The sequence below is a fragment of the Salmo salar genome, chromosome 15 (genome assembly GCF_965601325.2).
Source record: "Salmo salar chromosome 15, fSalSal1, whole genome shotgun sequence".
In the NCBI taxonomy this organism is placed as follows: domain Eukaryota; kingdom Metazoa; phylum Chordata; class Actinopteri; order Salmoniformes; family Salmonidae; genus Salmo; species Salmo salar.
In genome coordinates this window covers 64,070,907-64,088,670 of record NC_138305.1, presented here as the reverse complement: position 1 = coordinate 64,088,670, position 17,764 = coordinate 64,070,907, and the positions used below count along the sequence as shown (strand labels likewise).

The window sequence follows — 17,764 nt, the reverse complement described above, 5'->3', positions numbered from 1 at the left end:
AGTGGTAAGCCCAGACCAATGCCCCAAGGGCCACTAAAATGTAACAATGGCACTCATCCATAGGGGCATGTTGATGTAGGGCCACAAATATGGGTGCGAATAAAATGTGGGATTATTGTGGATGGTAATTGCATGATGACTTTTTGAGGTTGCAGTTTATTTAATTTTTTTAATCATTCCAACTTTGTTTTCCAGAGAAGCCCTTCAAGACAATGAACACAGTCCCCCACACTTCACTAAACCGAAATTGTGAACACAGGGCAAGGTCTGGGTGATTGCCTCTACCCTCAGCCCTCATCCCAACCCCACAGTCAGTCCTCAAAGCCAGATATGTCTCTCATGTTTTATCGACTCTTCATCGGTGCCGTCCATGGTGATGAAATTGGACTTGTTTACTACTGTAGTCTATATTAGCCATTTGTAATTGACTCTAATTTGATTGTAGAATTTGAGATTTGCATATATTAAAACTAGAAAATTCGAATTTATTCACCTTATTTTATTATTTAATAGCCCATTTCTTTTTCACAGACTTAGGTTTCCTGTTTATGATCGGTTGCGACATAAACTGTTCGTCTTTGTCTTTGATTTTCATAGTGGAACAATCCACGGTGGTAATATCTGCATTCTATAGCTTATAGGGTTATAATGACTTCCAATAAGTTTCTCGAAATTTTAAAGACAATTTACAGTAATGCTGACAATTTACATGCATACTGATGCCGTCAAGCAAAAAACAGATAGGCCTCTAGACAATCCACTGTCCTTTGTTAAGGATTTTTCATTGACTGCTGGAGATGAAGCGTGTTGATAAAACAAAAAGTTAAAGCAAGCAATTCGGGCAACAATGATGTTGGTTATATTTGTGTAAAGGCTATCGGTGAATGACGAGGATTAGGGAGATTATCTCGCACATTCACCCCCCCCCCCCCCCCCCCCTTCCTGGCATAGCCTAGCATAGCCTAGCATAGAAACAATTGTGTGAAATAAAGCTCATTTTACTAAGTATGGAATATCATAAACATTTTGTTAAAGCAGTTATTTCCTTCATATGTAAAACAAAATGTTTACTAAAATACCTTCTATTTTTTTTAGACAGTATCTGAGGCACTTGCACTTGTAGCCTGTGTATATCAACTTGGGTAGTTTGCTCATTAAAGCTAGAATCCTTAGTTGCTACATCCATTTTTGAATTTATTAATGACATACCCATTGATTGTTGAAGAATATTACGCATGGCCTAAATGCCTCATGAGATTAGTTCACCCGTCATACCCCATCAGAACCCAAAATATAAGCTTTATTCCAATGTAAATGTAGACAAACAATGTATAGACTCAAAACATGGTTAAAACTATAACTTTGTATATCATAGACGGTCAGTCCTTGCATCCATAGCTATGTCAATGAATTTGAGAGTGGTTACATTTCTCCAGGCACATCTTTCAGGTTTTACCAAAACTAAAATAAAGTCGGATGCCCGCTTTGTTATTGTTTCAGTTAAGGATTCTAGCTTTAACATATTCGATGTATTTATTTATAACATACTTAGAGAAGTTAGTACTTGGACCAGCTCGAGCATACTCAAAACTGACTCAACCAAGCAAGCCATGATTAAGGCATTTTTAACGGTGAAAGACATGACAACGACTAATTGCAATTAACTACGCCACTGTACCCCGCCCTTGTCTGTTTAAATCGACACTTTTAACGTCTATATGACCTCTGGGCTACCGTGGGAATGTTCATAATTAGAAACAGAATTATGGATTTCTGGAGTTACCGGGCAATGATGGGTCTACCGGCGCGGACCCCTCGCCTCAGCTCCCCCGCACTCCCTGCTCCTGAGGCGAAGAGGAGAGGCTGCATCTTTCCGCCCCGGCAAGCGGGCAAAGGTGGCGAGGGAGAGACCACCACACTGCTCTAGTTTAGGCTACATTAGCGTGTGAGTCCCCAACCCAGAACCCCTGCTTCGTTGCCGACTACAAAAGGTCTGTGGGAACCGCTATCTTTCACACATAGCCCTGGAGGGATGCCCAAACGGTCTACCGTTGACAAAATCCATAACTCACCCTCTCGATGATAATCGATCGACATTCGTTTTAGACAATACTAGTAACAACTCACTTTCAAGTTAATGCACCATGCACATAAGCGCTACAGGTGCACATTCAATTGTGTTCAAATATGTTAACTAACCTTTGAAGAGATTGCACCTATTTAAACATTTGCACAAAAACGTTATAGACGCGGCAGTCAGAAAGAATGGTTAGAAATAGAGAATAATTCAATAGCGATGTACAACACCCCTTAATATTAATACATCTATACAGCCCAGTGTTTTCTTTCCCACTTCACTTGCCTCCAAGCGAGTCCCTGTGAGCCGGGTGACGTCATGCTGGCACACAGAAGTTGGGAGTAGAAAGCATGGAAAAGCTAAGTGGGTGAAGCAAGCGGAGTTCTCCACCCTCCGCCTTTTCTGACACTTCTCGTAAATATTACAGTTAAGAAGAGCCTTGTTTTTTTGTTGGTTTAGACTGGACTCGCTGGGTAGTCCGTTTGTTCTGGAGCGCCGATCCGGCAGTTTTCTAAACAACTTTGTGCGCGGTGTTGAGTTCCGAGCAAACGTGGAGCTGTTGCCACTCGCCGCTTGCAGACGGATCTCTATCCGGTTTTCGCGCTACTGTCCACACTGCATGGACCTTGTGTGACTCAACGTCCAAGATTTGCAAATACTCCAAAATCCATCTTGGTAACTAGAATTTGGTAATCCTTGGAAAATATCAAGTTGGGCGACATTATAGAAATCTAATTGTTTTAAGGAAAACTGTAGGCTATATTTCATTTTTTGATATTCTTCAGCTGTTACTTTTGCACCGACAGTGGATTTTGATTGTTAAAATATAAAACAGTGTAGAACGACACTGTCCACGATGAGCAAACCCACCTGTTCAACAAGTGGGTGTTTGGATATTCTGAATGTTAAGTCAAGTAAGTAGGCTACAGTTCCTATTTGTCCTTCACATATAATGAGGTATTCATGTATTTATAATTGTATTACTTCAAACATGTATTAATCGAAAAGTAATAGGATATTATGTGAAAAGCGTTGAAACATTCCGAAATAAAGTCAGCGACAATTTGCGTTTACCTTGGAGTTGCTGTAGGCTACATCTGCTAACCCGTTTTATAACTTAAATGATGAAGTCAATTTTGTTATTACATAAAATTGCTTTATTTGTTTTTTTCCAATGTGACAATGGTAGCCTGGGCATACTCCCCACAAATATGACTCATTGAGCACTGTACAAGATAATGCGCTGATTAATTAACTGTTTAATTCTAGTTATTTGTTGTTGATTGTTATAGCGTTAGTATCTCATGGAAAAGTACACTGCAAGTACAGTGAGTTACAAGACTGAGGAGGTGAGAGAAGGAATAGAGGTAAAACATGTAAAAGGGGTTAGGGTTAGAATGTTCCTGAAATAGTGTGCGAAAGACACATACTATCTAGGCCTACATGAGGCTGAATAAGAACACAAACTATAGGCTACAGTTTCTTGCTGTTTCCAATTTAAAGTCCTGCACTTCGAAAGTCTATAGTGAGGGTTATCGAGGTAGGACAATGGGTCAATGTGCCACCATTGCATGATAGCAAAGTCAGCTTATTATTGATTAACAACTTAGTCTTGATGGTGTGTGTGTGTGTGTGTGTGTGTGTGTGTGTGTGTGTGTGTGTGTGTGTGTGTGTGTGTGTGTGTGTGTGTGTGTGTGTGAAATACAGAATGTGTGTGCAAATAACTGGAATAATGAGACAACAATTAGCCATATATTATATATTCTGTACTAGTTTACATGTATTTTTATTCTTACATAAAGTGTTGCTAAACTGAATGCACGTCCAAACGAAATATGCCTAAAACTCATAGGCTATTATTCGTTTCACCAATGCCTGGTTGGTTGCTATTTACGCCTTGGAAAATCTCAGGCAGTAGCCTAATCTACTGCCTAATCTACTGCCATCAACATCACAATCATTATTATAGCCTATTGCTTTCCTCCAAGTTCATTGCACACATTGTGGCTGGTCACAAAAACCTTTCGCTCAGTCAGTAAAACTAACTTCTTTCAGCAGGTTTTGGGACTGATGGTATTTAAGTTAATGGAATATGCCATATATTTTTAAGCAATTACGGCACACAATGGCGACGACTGGGACCCCCATGGAGAGAAGTTAAGACGTGTTCCCACTCACACCAAAATCAAGCTCATTTTATTTTATTTTTCTCCAACAGCATTATATTAATTTTGCCCTTTATTAGTGCGTAGGCCTAATTATAATTGTTCAGTGAGGAAAACATTTATATTGGATTCTTTCGTTATATAGGCCTACTTCTAGGCCTATAATAGTTTCAGATGCGCAATTAGGCTATTGTCAACTTGTATTTATTGTTTTAAAGTTTATACAGTCATTATTTTTTAACGAATAGTTTGAGTCACTTCGTTTACGCCTATTTATTTGTTTTTGTTGTAGCCATGGCATCAAATATTTGTTCTAATTATTTTAGATGTATGCTGGATTTTTTTATCCTTAACCCCGTGATATATTTACTTCGCCACCATAGCCTTTTTTGCCTTTACCTCCCTTATCTCACTTCATTTGCTGACTTTGTATATAGACTTATTTTTCTACTGTATTATTGACTGTATGTTTGTTTTACTCCATGTGTAACTCTGTGTTGTTGTATGTGTCGAACTGCTTTGCTTTATCTTGGCCAGGTCGCAATTGTAAATGAGAACTTGTTCTGAACTTGCCTACCTGGTTAAATAAAGGTGAAATATTTTATTTTTTTTATAAAAAAAAAATATATATAGAAATGTAGCCTAATAGACAACCACTCTTGAAACACTTTGTATAATTGGTGTATTGAAGTCCCAACTCCTCGCCGAATTCCCATGCTACTACCCTTTTTGATGGGTCACTGGTGAATCAGTGAGCAGGTGGCAAAACGTCAGTGTAATTACATAGCCGGCGTATCCGCCATAAAACTACTCCCTCATATACATACAAATATAATTCTTTCAAATAGATTTGAAAACAAATCTTTATAGAAATCAATTTTGTTTCATTTACTCCCGGGTCAATTTACATACACTTCATTTGAGTTGGTGAAACGAGTTGGTGCGCATTATTCTCTGTACCGTCTCACTCCCTAATCCGCAGGCCTATAGACCTGCGGGATAAAGCAGCTGTCGATTCCCATTATGAGGGGGAGTTGGCAGCTTGTCGAGATCGGGGCAGTCAGACGAGGTTCAATGGGGAAAATCATTAAGTTAACACTTTCCCTAATGTCTCCATTGTGTGCCCCCGGGCATTGTCTTTAGAGACCTCAGATATGACGCTTCCCACGAACTCACAAGATACGCGCGCGTGTACATGCCCATGGCGGGTGACCTATTAAGGCACGGGACGCTGCCCATTGTCACGTTGTGTATTTTGTTTTGTCGTCCCTCATTAAAAGGGAGGGAGGGGGTGATGAGGTGGAGGAGGTACAGTGCATGAGTTTGAATACAGAATTTATTCTGATGTGTGCTCTTCCAAGCCTTTGATGACGAGTAAAACACCTTTCTGATTTTTGATTTTGAGGCACAAAGTACATTAACTATCAAAAGTAATAAAATAATTTGTATTTATTTTTATCCAGGTCGTATCTTGGATATCCCGTGTAAAGTGTGTGGCGACCGGAGCTCTGGGAAACACTATGGCGTGTATGCGTGTGACGGCTGCTCTGGCTTCTTCAAGAGGAGCATCCGCAGAAACAGAACATACGTCTGTAAATCAGGCTGTCAGGTAATAGGCCTAACTACAGTGTTTCTCAATTTCATGGTAAATCTATTTTCAATTCAGGCGGTGACTTTATCCTAAATGTATGCAAATATGACCTGTAGTTTTGGCGCACACACTGCACATTTTTACGCGTCTTACGTTATTGGTCAGCCTTGAGTCGGCAGGGTTAAATCTCCCCTGAGATGTGTCTCTGAGAGGGCCCAGCGATGCAGGGCACGACAAGGCCTAATTGCATCACCTACCAGGGTCATTGACTGGCGTTAAACACAGTCCAGCTTTAATTTATCAGGTGTAATCCAATCTAATGTTATGACACTAACCCGAGGATTTAGCCAGCAGTGGGCGGGATAGCACTACTTATCCTCGGGGATAAGACCGCTGCTGAGCCGCGGGGGATCTAGTCAATAGCTATGATAATAACACATCCTTCACCTGTTGATTTTCTCTTCCCTCAAACAACGTGTTAATTGTCTTGTGATTTTTTCTCTCTCTCTCTCTCTCTCTCTCGCTTCCTCACCCCCCTCCCTCTCGCTCTCTTCCCCCTCCCTCCCTCTCGCTCTCTGTCTCTCTCTCCCTCTTTTCCATCATAGGGAGGATGCCCCGTGGACAAAACGCACAGAAACCAATGCCGAGCGTGCCGCTTGAAAAAATGTCTCGAAGTGAACATGAATAAAGACGGTAAACAGGCTTAATTAAATTATTATTTTGGCCATACGCCCGCTATGACATTTCGGTTTAAGGTGGCCAAATCGGATGGAAAACTGTATTTAACGGAATCAGCTGAGAGCTGGGTAAACAGTGGACGTATTCATAAAGTTCTCATGAGAGGCTAAGCCTTTTACCTTACCAATCTTCGAACAAAATAAAAACATTTTTAATTAAGGCATTCACAGACCATTATTTTACTAAAGAGTCTTGTCTCTGCTCTCCATTTCTCAGCCGTTCAGCACGAGAGGGGTCCCAGGACGTCCACCATACGCAAGCAGGTCGCCCTATATTTCCGGGGGCACAAAGAGGTGAACGGTTCATCGACCCACTTCCCGGGCTCGAGCCTACCGAGGCCGCATTTTTTCACTACGGTCACACAACTGGAGCCACATAACTTGGAGATGAGCACAGTAGCCTGCACGCCGGAGAGGCAGGCCATCGTGGGACTTGCCCAGCCCACCCCGAAGGTAAGCCTCTGTCCTCCGCTCGCTCTTTACTCACGGAGCAGCGCTATGTGGGCAATGAGTCAACAAGGCCATGCACGTTGCAAAGTTATTTATTTTCTCCACTTTTAAACAGTTTATAAGTTGATATTCTGGTCCTGATTCAGCAGCTTCGAGGGACACAATCTGTCATTCATGTTTTCACCTAAATCCAACGCAGGCAACATGAGTTTATAGCCTACATCTTAGTCTAATTTTGGTGCTTAGAGTTTTTATGAAATACACACATTGGCCTGTTTATCACCAACGTGCAGTATATATTAGCATGTTATTTATTAGTCCTACAACACATTATATATATTTTTCAAATAGCACCCACAGGCGCTATTTGTTTATTGACCTCTTGCATTGCAGTACCCTCATGAGGTCAGCGGCACGCCCATGTACCTCTATGAGGTTGCTACTGAGTCGGTGTGTGAGTCAGCCGCGCGCCTGCTGTTCATGAGCATCAAGTGGGCCAAGAGCGTGCCCGCCTTCTCCACGCTCCCCTTACCTGACCAGGTTAGCCACTATATTCTGTATATGGATATTATAGGCTAGATATTAGCCAATTAGCGACTTTATTAAGCTATCCCTTTCCAAAAAGAAAAGTTGCAATTCCATAGGCCTAAATCCATGAATAGAATAATACGACTAATGTGTGCCAAGTATAAATCCATATAAATCCATATCTATATTTTCATAAAAGTATATTAGTCATGCTCATGGGTGCTGACTGAGGTTTGTAATCCGTTTTGCAGCTGATCCTCCTGGAGGAAGCCTGGAGGGAACTGTTTGTTCTGGGCATAGCGCAGTGGGCCATTCCGGTGGACTCCAACACCCTGCTCGCTGTTTCCGGTATGTAACCTATATGATCAACAGGTTAACTCTACTTATTGTACTTAGGCTACTTACTATCGTTATGTTATGTTTCGTTTAGATTATTTTCATTTAAATTTTCAGAACGAAAATGGAGACAGATTTTCCATTCCTTTTCTGTTTTTCGAAATATTCACATTATCCTCAATACAATGTAACAAAACTTTGTAAATGTTTCTGCATATGTTTCGTAGCTAATATCGTTATTGTCCCCCCCCCCCCCCCCAATCAAGGTATGAATACAGACAACACAGAGTCCCAGCGGATGAATACAATAATCTCAGAAATACAAACCCTGCAAGAGGTCGTTACCTGCTTCAGACAGCTGCGTCTGGACGCAACTGAGTTTGCCTGTTTGAAGTGCATCGTCACGTTTAAAGCTGGTGAGTTGAAGAGGGGGTACTCAACATTTATTTGAAATGAAATTATCCTCACTATTATCCCCACTATAAGAAGGCAGCGTTGGGGTCAATGTCATTTAATTTCAGTAAAATAGTCAGACATTCGTTAGTGGGGGGACAGCAATTCTACACATTTTGCCATGGGGAAAATATAAAAATGTGCAGCTTTATAGCTAATCTCATGCTATTGTACACATTTTGCCATTAGGCTGAGATAACGTTTTGCATTTTTAAAGCTCATTAAAGCTAAAATATAGTTGTGTTGACTGTGATAAATAAACTGGATTGTGAGCTGTTTTGTTTGCCAAATGAACAAGTGAAATAGGCAGTGGAATGGTGCATATAGCCATAGAAACACTGACTTATAGTGAGCTCCAAAAGTATTGGGACAGTGACACATTTTGTGTTGTTTTGGCTCTGTACTCCAGCACTTTGGATTTGAAATGATACAATGAATCTGATGTTAAAGTGCATCTTTGATTTGAGGGTATTTTCATCCATATTGGGTAAACCGTACAGAAATTACAGCACTTTCTGTACATAGTGCATTGTACATTTGTACATTGTACATAGTACAAGTACTCATTGTACTATTTTATGGGACCAAAAGTATTGCGACAAATTCACATATGTGTTTTAAAGTAGTAAAAAGTTAAGTATTTGGTCCCATATTCATAGCACGCAAAGACTACATCAAGCGTGTGACTCTACCAATTTGTTGGATGCATTTGCTGTTTGTTTTGGTTGCGTTTCAGATTATTTTGGGCCCAATATAAATGAATGGTAAATAATCTATTGTGTCATTTTGGAGTCACGTTTATTGTAAATAAGAAAATAATGTTTCTAAACACGTCTACATTAATGTGTGATTACGGATAATCCTGACTGAATCGTGAATAATAATGATAAGAATTATATTTGATGATGTTTGCATGTTTAGGTAAAAAGGCAAATAATGTCCCGTTTGGAACTCTGGCAAGTAGAGAGCATTTTATTTTTTATTTTTTTATTTTTTTCTGATTCGGTGGGCCTGGGTTGGCCCATCCAGGCCCACCCGTGCCTACACAACTTTTTTGAATTCCAGTCAATTCAGGAAGTACACTGAAATTCCAATTCTCTTCAATGCTTTTCAATTATGAACATTTGAAATTGGAATGTGGTGTACATTCTGAATTGATTGGAATTGAAATGGAATTGACCCCAACCCTGCACGTTCACCAATAGTTAAGAAAAAACCCAAAATAAATCGAATAGTCAAGGACATAAAAGCCAAATAACATGTTTTTTAACATTACAATGCAGATGTCTGAAGTACTTTTTCATGTATGAACATTTCCATTGAAAGCAATGCATTTGTCAGGTGCAGCATGAATATAATGGCAGTCAGTAACCATGCTGTTTATGACTTTTCCCTTCAAGCAGTGCCAACGCATGACGGGTCGGAGTTGAGGAGTTTCCGCAACGCCAGTGCCATTGCTGCACTCCAGGATGAGGCACAGCTCACCCTAAACAGTTACATACACACCAGGTGAGACATTTGATAAAAACAAACAGTTGCTAGATATTTTTTTTAACCTCTCTGGGCTAGGCGGGACGAATTCGTCCTACCTACGCAACAGCCAGTCTAATCCAGTGGCGCGATTTTCAAATACCTTAGAAATGCTATTACTTCAATTTCTCAAACATATGACTATTTTACAGCATTTTAAAGACAAGACTCTCGTTAATCTAACCACACTGTCCGATTTTAAAAAGGCTTTACAACGAAGCAAAACATTAGATTATGTCAGCAGAGTACCCAGCCAGAAATAATCAGACACCCATTTTTCAAGCTAGCATATAATGTCACAAAAACCCAGAAGACAGCTAAATGCAGCACTAACCTTTGATGATCTACATCAGATGACAACCCTAGGACATTATGTTATACAATACATGCATGTTTTGTTCAATCAAGTTCATATTTATATCAAAAAACAGCTTTTTACATTAGCATGTGACGTTCAGAACTAGCATACCCCCCGCAAACCTCCGGTGAATTTACTAAATTACTCACGATAAATGTTCACAAAAAACATAACAATTATTTAAAGAATTATAGATACAGAACTCCTCTATACACTCGATATGTCCGATTTTAAAATAGCTTTTCGGTGAAAGCACATTTTGCAATATTCTCAGTAGATAGCCCAGCCATCACGGCTAGCCATTTAGACACCGACCAAGTTTAGCCCTGACCAAAGTCAGATTTACTATTACAAAAGTTTGATTACCTTTGTTGTCTTCGTCAGAATGCACTCCCAGGACTTCTACTTCAATAACAAATGTTGGTTTGGTCCCAAATAATCCATCGTTATATCCGAATAGCGGCGTTTTGTTCGTGCGTTCTAGACACTATCCGAAATGGTAAATCAGGGTCGCGAGCATGGCGCAATTCGTGACAAAAAAAATCGAAATATTCCATTACCGTACTTCGAAGCATGTCAACCGCTGTTTAAAATCCATTTTTATGCCATTTTTCTCGTAAAAAAGCGATAATATTCCGACCGGGAATCTCCTTTTGGGTAAACAGAGGAAAGAAAACAAAGCTTTCGGTCGACGCGGGCACGAGCCTGAGTCTCACAGTACTGTAACCAGCCACTACCCAAACGCGCTACTTTGTTTCAGCCAGAGCCTGCAAAGCCACGATTCAGCTTTTTGCCGCCTTCTGAGAGCCTATGGCAGCCGTAGGAAGTGTCACGTTATAGCAGAGATCCTTTGTAATGGATAGAGATGGCAAAGAAGTTCAAGAAATGGTCAGACAGGGTACTTCCTGTACAGAATCTTCTCAGGTTTTGACCTGTCATTTGAGTTCTGTTATACTCACAGACACCATTCAAACAGTTTTAGAAACTTTGGAGTGTTTTCTATCCAAAGCCAATAATTATATGCATATTCTAGTTACTGGGCAGGAGTAGTAACCAGATTAAATCGGGTACGTTTTTTATCCAGCCGTGTCAATACTGCCCCCTAGCCCTAACAGGTTAAACAGATATGCTCTTGTTTAATTCATCTATGTGTTCCATTTACCAAAATACTTGGCACACAGGTGGCCAATATAGCCATATTTACTGTATCTACAATAGGCTATTATGCAGCAAGATAGGTTACCCTGCAAACAAAATTTGTCGTTAGGCCATCTCCAGAACGTCACGAAATGGTTGCCTAAAGTCCCCTGGACATTGTGCCATGGTCCTGTGAAGGTTTTGTCTAGTTTCTGGTTTGTTCCGGGGACGTCCCCAGGGTTGTTCTCTGGACGTTGTGTCATTGTCCTGTGGAGGTTTGTGGATATATATGCAGATTTTTTTGGTTGTAAAACCAACAGTCAACAGTCAACAGTAATGTGCATTATTCAAATCCATGCAATGAAAGTATATGCCTTGTCCCTGTTTTGCTGCCAGCTTTCACTCCCTTTCCCCCCTGTGCGCACAAAGTAGAGGGAAAGATTAATTCTGATAAGCGCAAGCATACGATGATTGCCCAACATTTCAACATTGCAATTGAGGGGAAAACACAGTTTGTAAAGCAACTTTGATAAAGAGAGGAGAGCCTAAGCTTTATGTGAGTATTATTTCTCAACTCTCAATATTGAACAAATGGCAGCACGTTACATCCCAGTATGTAGGCTAATATGGTTTTGAAATGATTCGCCTGCAGAGAGTAGCGCATCTTTTGCATTGAACACATTCAGTAGCCTAGTACCCCCTGTATATAGCCTTGTCATTGTTATGTCATTTTCTTGTGTAACTTTAAGATATATATTTTTTTTTCACTAGTTTGTTTAGTAAATATTTTCTTAATTCTATTTCTTGAACTGCATTGTTGGTTAAGGGTTTGTAAGCAAGCATTTCACCGTAAGGGCTACACCTGTTGAATCATGTGACAAATAACATTATATTTTATTTGATTTAAAAAGTTCTATATACAACTGTTAGAGGTTCCTTATGTGGAGAAAGCGATAGAACACTTTTTGGTTCTCTAAGGAACCTTTTTTTCGAAGAGTGTGTGTGCTAGATTGCTACCTCTAAATATGATATTGTTGCTAAATAGCCATGTAGTTGATGAATCTATCAGTACATTTAATGTCCTACACAATTGTTTCGTCTGTAGCCCTACGGTACCGAGTCAATGTGTGGGGGTACATGTTAGTCGAGGTAATTTGTAAAGTGACTATGCATAGATAATAAACAGCGAGTAGCAGCAGTGTAAAAACAAAGGGGGGTGGGTCAATGTAAATACTACGGGTGGCCATTTGAGAACAGTCTATGACGTGGCGACCGGAGTTTGCTATGCAGACATATAATTATTATGACGTAGAAGAAGAACTTACATGCAGTTGTTGTCAGCAGCAGCCGAAAGGGAGATCATCTGCCTCTTATAGTTGGGTTACTGCCATACTTTGCAAATAATAAATATTGTGTTAAAGTCCCAGTGCAGTCAAAAACGTGATTTACCTGTGTTTAATATATATTTCCACACTATGAGGGTGGAATAATACTGTGAAATTGTAAAATGATGATGATGCCCTTTAAGTGTAAGAATGGTTTGAAAAGACTGTCTGAAATGTAGGCCTGTTTTGGTGGAATGGAGTTTAGGCCTGCCTGATGACATAAATTTAGTTAATAAACCAATAACAGCTAGTATTCAGTTTTCCCCTCCCCACTCAGACCACTCACAGACAGTCCTAGCAAAGTTATTGCTTGAGTCATTTCTCTTTGATAAGAAGCTATTTTTGTTTCTTTTTGACAATTTTAATTGAAAACAATCACAGTCAGTACTTAATTGTTACACAGAAATGATTTGATATTGAGATAGAAACGCCTGCATTGGACCTTAGGCTTGTGTGAGGCTGCTCGAACATGGAAACCATTTCATGAAGCACCCGACGAACAGTTATTGTGCTGACGTTGCTTCCACAGGCAGTTTGGAACTTAGTAGTGAGCGCTACAAGTGAGGACAGATGGATTTTTACGCATAGCACTCAGTGGTCCCGTTCTGTGAGCTTGTGTTCTACCACTTCGCGGCTGAGCCGTTGTTGCTCCTAGATGTTTCCACTTCACAATAACAGTACTTACAGTTGACCGGGGCAGCTCTAGCAGGGCAGAAAGGTGGCATCCTATGACAGCACCACATTGAAAGTCACTGACCTCTTCAGTAATGCCATTCTACTGCCAATGTTTGTCTTTGGAGATTGCATGGCTGTGTGCTCAATTTTTTTTTTTTTTACACCTGTCAACAACGGGTGTAGCTGGAATAGCCAAATCCACTAATTTGAAGGGGTGTCCACATAGTTTTGTATACATAATGTATTACTTTTTGTCCATATCACCAGCTCTATGAGAACGTCCTAAAAACGTCCATGATGACATCTCCGGAACGTACTGGGAACTAGACAGAGCCCTCTTGGACCATGACAACGTCCTAACGTGAGAAAACAAGGACCTGTATGAAACATCCCTTTGTGGTCGTCATAAGGACAACGTCCTGTCAGAGCCAAAAGGGACATTCCCTAATGGTCATGAAAATACTTTATCGTAACGTTCTGTCGGTAGCAAACCAGGACCTGTCTGAAATGTCCCATTGCGGTCATTACATGTCCCGAGCATAACGTAATGTCATAATCTAATAGGAACCTATTTGTAATGGTCGCTAGTGGACATCAAAATACCTTATTATAACGTTATACTGCGACCAAACCGGGACCTGTAATGAACATCCTTTTATGGTCCCAATCATGTTTTAATGTTCCCCCGAATGATCTAAGAACGTCAGTGGGATAACGTTTCGCCGAAACCCTAAAAGGGAGCTAATGGGAACGTTGCCTAATGTCCTTAGGATGTCCCCTGTTTGCTAGGTACTTGTTCAATTCATATAAACAGTTACAAGCACAAATTGTTGAGGGAGTCACTGTGCAATTACTCACAAGTCTCAAATGAAATTTAAAGGTGATGAAATAATTCAGTGTCCAATCAAAAAAGCATATTTTGTCCAATGGGTAAAATAATGTGTTAATTGTGTAGATAATCTTCTAAGAAAACCCATGGTCCACTTGTAGGAAGGCCAGAATTAGGGTGACTAAATCAATGGCCAGAGAAAAAAAGTGGTAAAAAAAACAGGAAAATTGCATCATGTCACCTAGCCTTGATTCTGTGTACTCGCCATCTTTCTTCTCGAATCCGCAGGACATAAAACAATATAGAGAGAGGTAAGACGGATATCGATTTTGAGATAACATATAGTATTTTAATATTTTAGTATACACTTTTCATATTTATTCGAAATTCCTGTTCTTATTCGAAGATTTCTCAAGGAGCACTAAAGCGTATACCAAGCTTTTTAGTTTCAAAGCCTTTTACATTTAATTCAGCTCAGAAGATGATCACCACAAAATATAAATCCTCAAAAGCAGTTAGAGAAATCTGCAGCTCTATGTCAACAGAGCTTGGTGCTTATTATCAGATGTATTACGTTACCAAATCTGACTTTTTGGATATAATGTTAATGACACGTTAGAGAAAGAACACACTGAACAATTCAGAACATGAATAATCATAGTTTGGTCAAATGCTTTTTAAAACATAGGGAAGTGAAATTTTATCACCAAAGCGCGTTTTTGGCAACTCTGGGCAGAGTGGGTGAACACCCTAAATGTCAGCATCTTTCTTGTTCTTGTTATTTGCAGATATCCAACTCAGCCCTGCCGCTTTGGGAAGCTGCTCCTACTTCTACCAGCTCTGCGGTCAGTCAGCCCATTCACCATAGAAGAAGTATTTTTCAAGAAGACCATCGGGAACGTGCCCATCACAAGGCTCCTCTCTGACATGTACAAATCAAGCGATATATGAGTTTATTTCCGCCATATCAACATTACGCGCACTAGCCAAGAGTGTCTGTTAAGGCTCGCAGACACAAACATTCTAATGAGCACTTGGCAAATTGAACTTGAAGAACATAAAAACCTTGATTTTACCAATCTTTGGGTTAGGCTTAAGTTTTGAGGATGTATACTGAACAAAAATATAAATGGAACATGTAAAGCGTTGGTCCCATGTTTCATGAGCTGAAATAAAAGATCCCAGAATTTTTCCTTACACTCAAAAAGCTTATTTCTCTCAAATTTGGTGCACAAATTTGTTTACGTCCCTGTCAGTGAGCATTTCTCCTTTGCCAAATTAATCCACCCACATGAATGGTGTGGCATATCAAGAAGCTGATTAAACAGCATGTTCATTACAAAGCTGCACCTTGTGCTGGGGACAACAACAAAAAAACACTCTATAACGTGCAGTTTTGTCACACAACACAATACCACAGATGTCTCAAGTTTTGATGGAGCCTGCAATTGGCATGCTGACTGCAGGAATGTCCACCAGAGCTGTTGCCAGACAATTTAGTGTTCGTTTCTCTACCATACCAATGTCGTTTTAGAGAATTTGGCAGTACATCCAACCAGCTTCACAACATGTAACCACGCCAGCCCAGGACATCCATATCCGGCTTCATTACCTGCGGGATCGTCTGAGACTAGCCACTCAGACAGCTGATGAAACTGAGGAGTATTTCTGTCTGTAATAATGCCCTTTTGTGGGGAAAAACTCATTCTGATTGGCTGGGCCTGGCTCCCAGGTGGGTGGGCCTATGCCCTCCCAGGCCCATCCATGGCTGCGGTCCTACACAGTCATGTGAAATTTATTTAAATTGACTGATTTCTGTATATGAGCTATAACTCAGTAATATCATTGAAATTATTGCAGGTTGCATTTATATTTCTGTTCAGTATAATAATAGAGTTGTCTAGCCAATTTAAGATTGCTACAATTTCGCAAAATACTGCAATCTCTGGTTTACACAAAATAAGGAAAATCTTTAGTTGAAATGAGCCATCTGTGCGCAATTGATGAACCTTTTTGAGTGTCTCTAAGACCAATAAGCTTTACGACCAATGCCCTTTCAATCTTTTATTGCAATGTTCAATCTGATCGAATGGAAGAAACCAAAAAAGATGATTCACAGCACGATCCACGGTCAGATGTGCTATAGGGTCGTTGCCCCCTTGCCCAATGCTGAAACCAAAGGGTGTGAACCGTCACAACTGCCTGCATGAAGTGGAGGGGCCACCTCCTCAAGGTAGGAGAATGCTGACTGACCTCCAGGAGCTCGTGTGATGATTCATTACAGTCATTTAGCAGACGCTCTTATCCAGAGCGACTTACAGTAGTGAATACATACATTTAATTTCATGCATTTTTTATTTTATTTTTGTACTGGCCCCCCGTGGGAATCGAACCCACAACCCTGGCATTGCAAACACCATGCTCTACCAACTGAGCCACAGGGAAGGCGATTCCATACAAGAGAGTTTTGACAGGCACAAGGACTTGACAAACGCTACCCGAGAATTGAGAAATAAAACAACTTTTGGTATGTGCAGGTTTCAGTGTTCAAGGCTGAGTGAAATGTCACCAGTTTGCGTTTGTGTGTCAGTGTGTGGGGAAGTATTAAAATGATTAGGCCTACTTTGTGAAGTTAGACACTAACACTGGAAAAAAATATTCAGCACTTGGATTTGTGGATTTTGTTGTTGGCTGTAAATATTTTTCTCTGTTGTACAAAGTGGGAGTTTTATTCTTGTGAGAGTTGTACTGAAATATATTAGAAGAATAAATTATATTGAAATATGGGTGTCCCAAATTGTAATTTAATTGATTTACATTTCCTTTTTGACTAAATATGCTATCCAGCTCTCTCAGGTACAGTGCCTTCAGAAAGTATTCATAACCCTTGACTTATTTCACATTTTGTTGTGCTACAAAAAAAACTCCCTAGTCCTTGCCAGTGACAAGCATACCCTTGATGCAGCCTCCACTATGCTGGAAAATATGAAGAGTGGTACTCTGTGATTGAATTTTCCCCAGACATAATGCTATGTGTTCAAGACAAAAAGTTAATTTCTTTGCCATATCTTTTGCAGTATTACTTAAGCGCCTTGCTGTAAACAGGATGCATGTTTTGGAATATTTTTTATTATGTACAGGTTTCCTTTTCACTCTGTCATATAGGTTAGTATTGTGGAGTAACTACAATGTTGATCAATCCTGTTTTCTCATATCACAACCATTAAACTCTTAACTATTTTAAAATCACCATTGGCCACATTGTGAAATCCCTGAGCAGTTTCCTTCCTCTCCGGCAACAGAGTTAGGAAGGATGCCTGTATCTTTGTAGTGGCTGGGTGCATTATTACATCATCCAAAGCCTAAATAATAACTTCACCATAGTCTAATGGATATTCAGCATCTGAATTTTCATTTTTTTTTTTTTACATATCTACCAATTGGTGTCCTTTGAGGCATTGAAAATCCTCTGGTCTTTGTGCTTGAAATTCACTACTCGATTGAGATACCTGA

At 40.0% G+C, this 17,764-nt stretch overlaps 1 protein-coding gene across 2 annotated transcripts; it reads left to right on the top strand.

The window, feature by feature from the left end:
• The first annotated feature begins 1,835 nt into the window (after positions 1-1,835).
• LOC106571797 (nuclear receptor subfamily 2 group E member 1) lies at positions 1,836-17,467 on the top strand. 2 transcript variants are annotated; one of them, XM_014145257.3, is made up of 9 exons: positions 1,836-2,991; positions 5,706-5,851; positions 6,439-6,526; positions 6,788-7,023; positions 7,414-7,560; positions 7,800-7,896; positions 8,151-8,300; positions 9,741-9,846; positions 15,040-17,467. In XM_014145257.3, the coding sequence occupies exons 1-9, from the start codon at positions 2,934-2,936 to the stop codon at positions 15,200-15,202; spliced, it is 1,191 nt and encodes a 396-aa protein (XP_014000732.1). In that variant the 5' UTR covers positions 1,836-2,933; the 3' UTR covers positions 15,203-17,467. The 2 variants fall into 2 exon arrangements, with proteins under 2 accessions (XP_014000732.1, XP_014000731.1); XM_014145256.3 differs by having other exon boundaries at positions 1,838-2,991; positions 9,738-9,846.
• Positions 17,468-17,764: the final 297 nt, after the last annotated feature.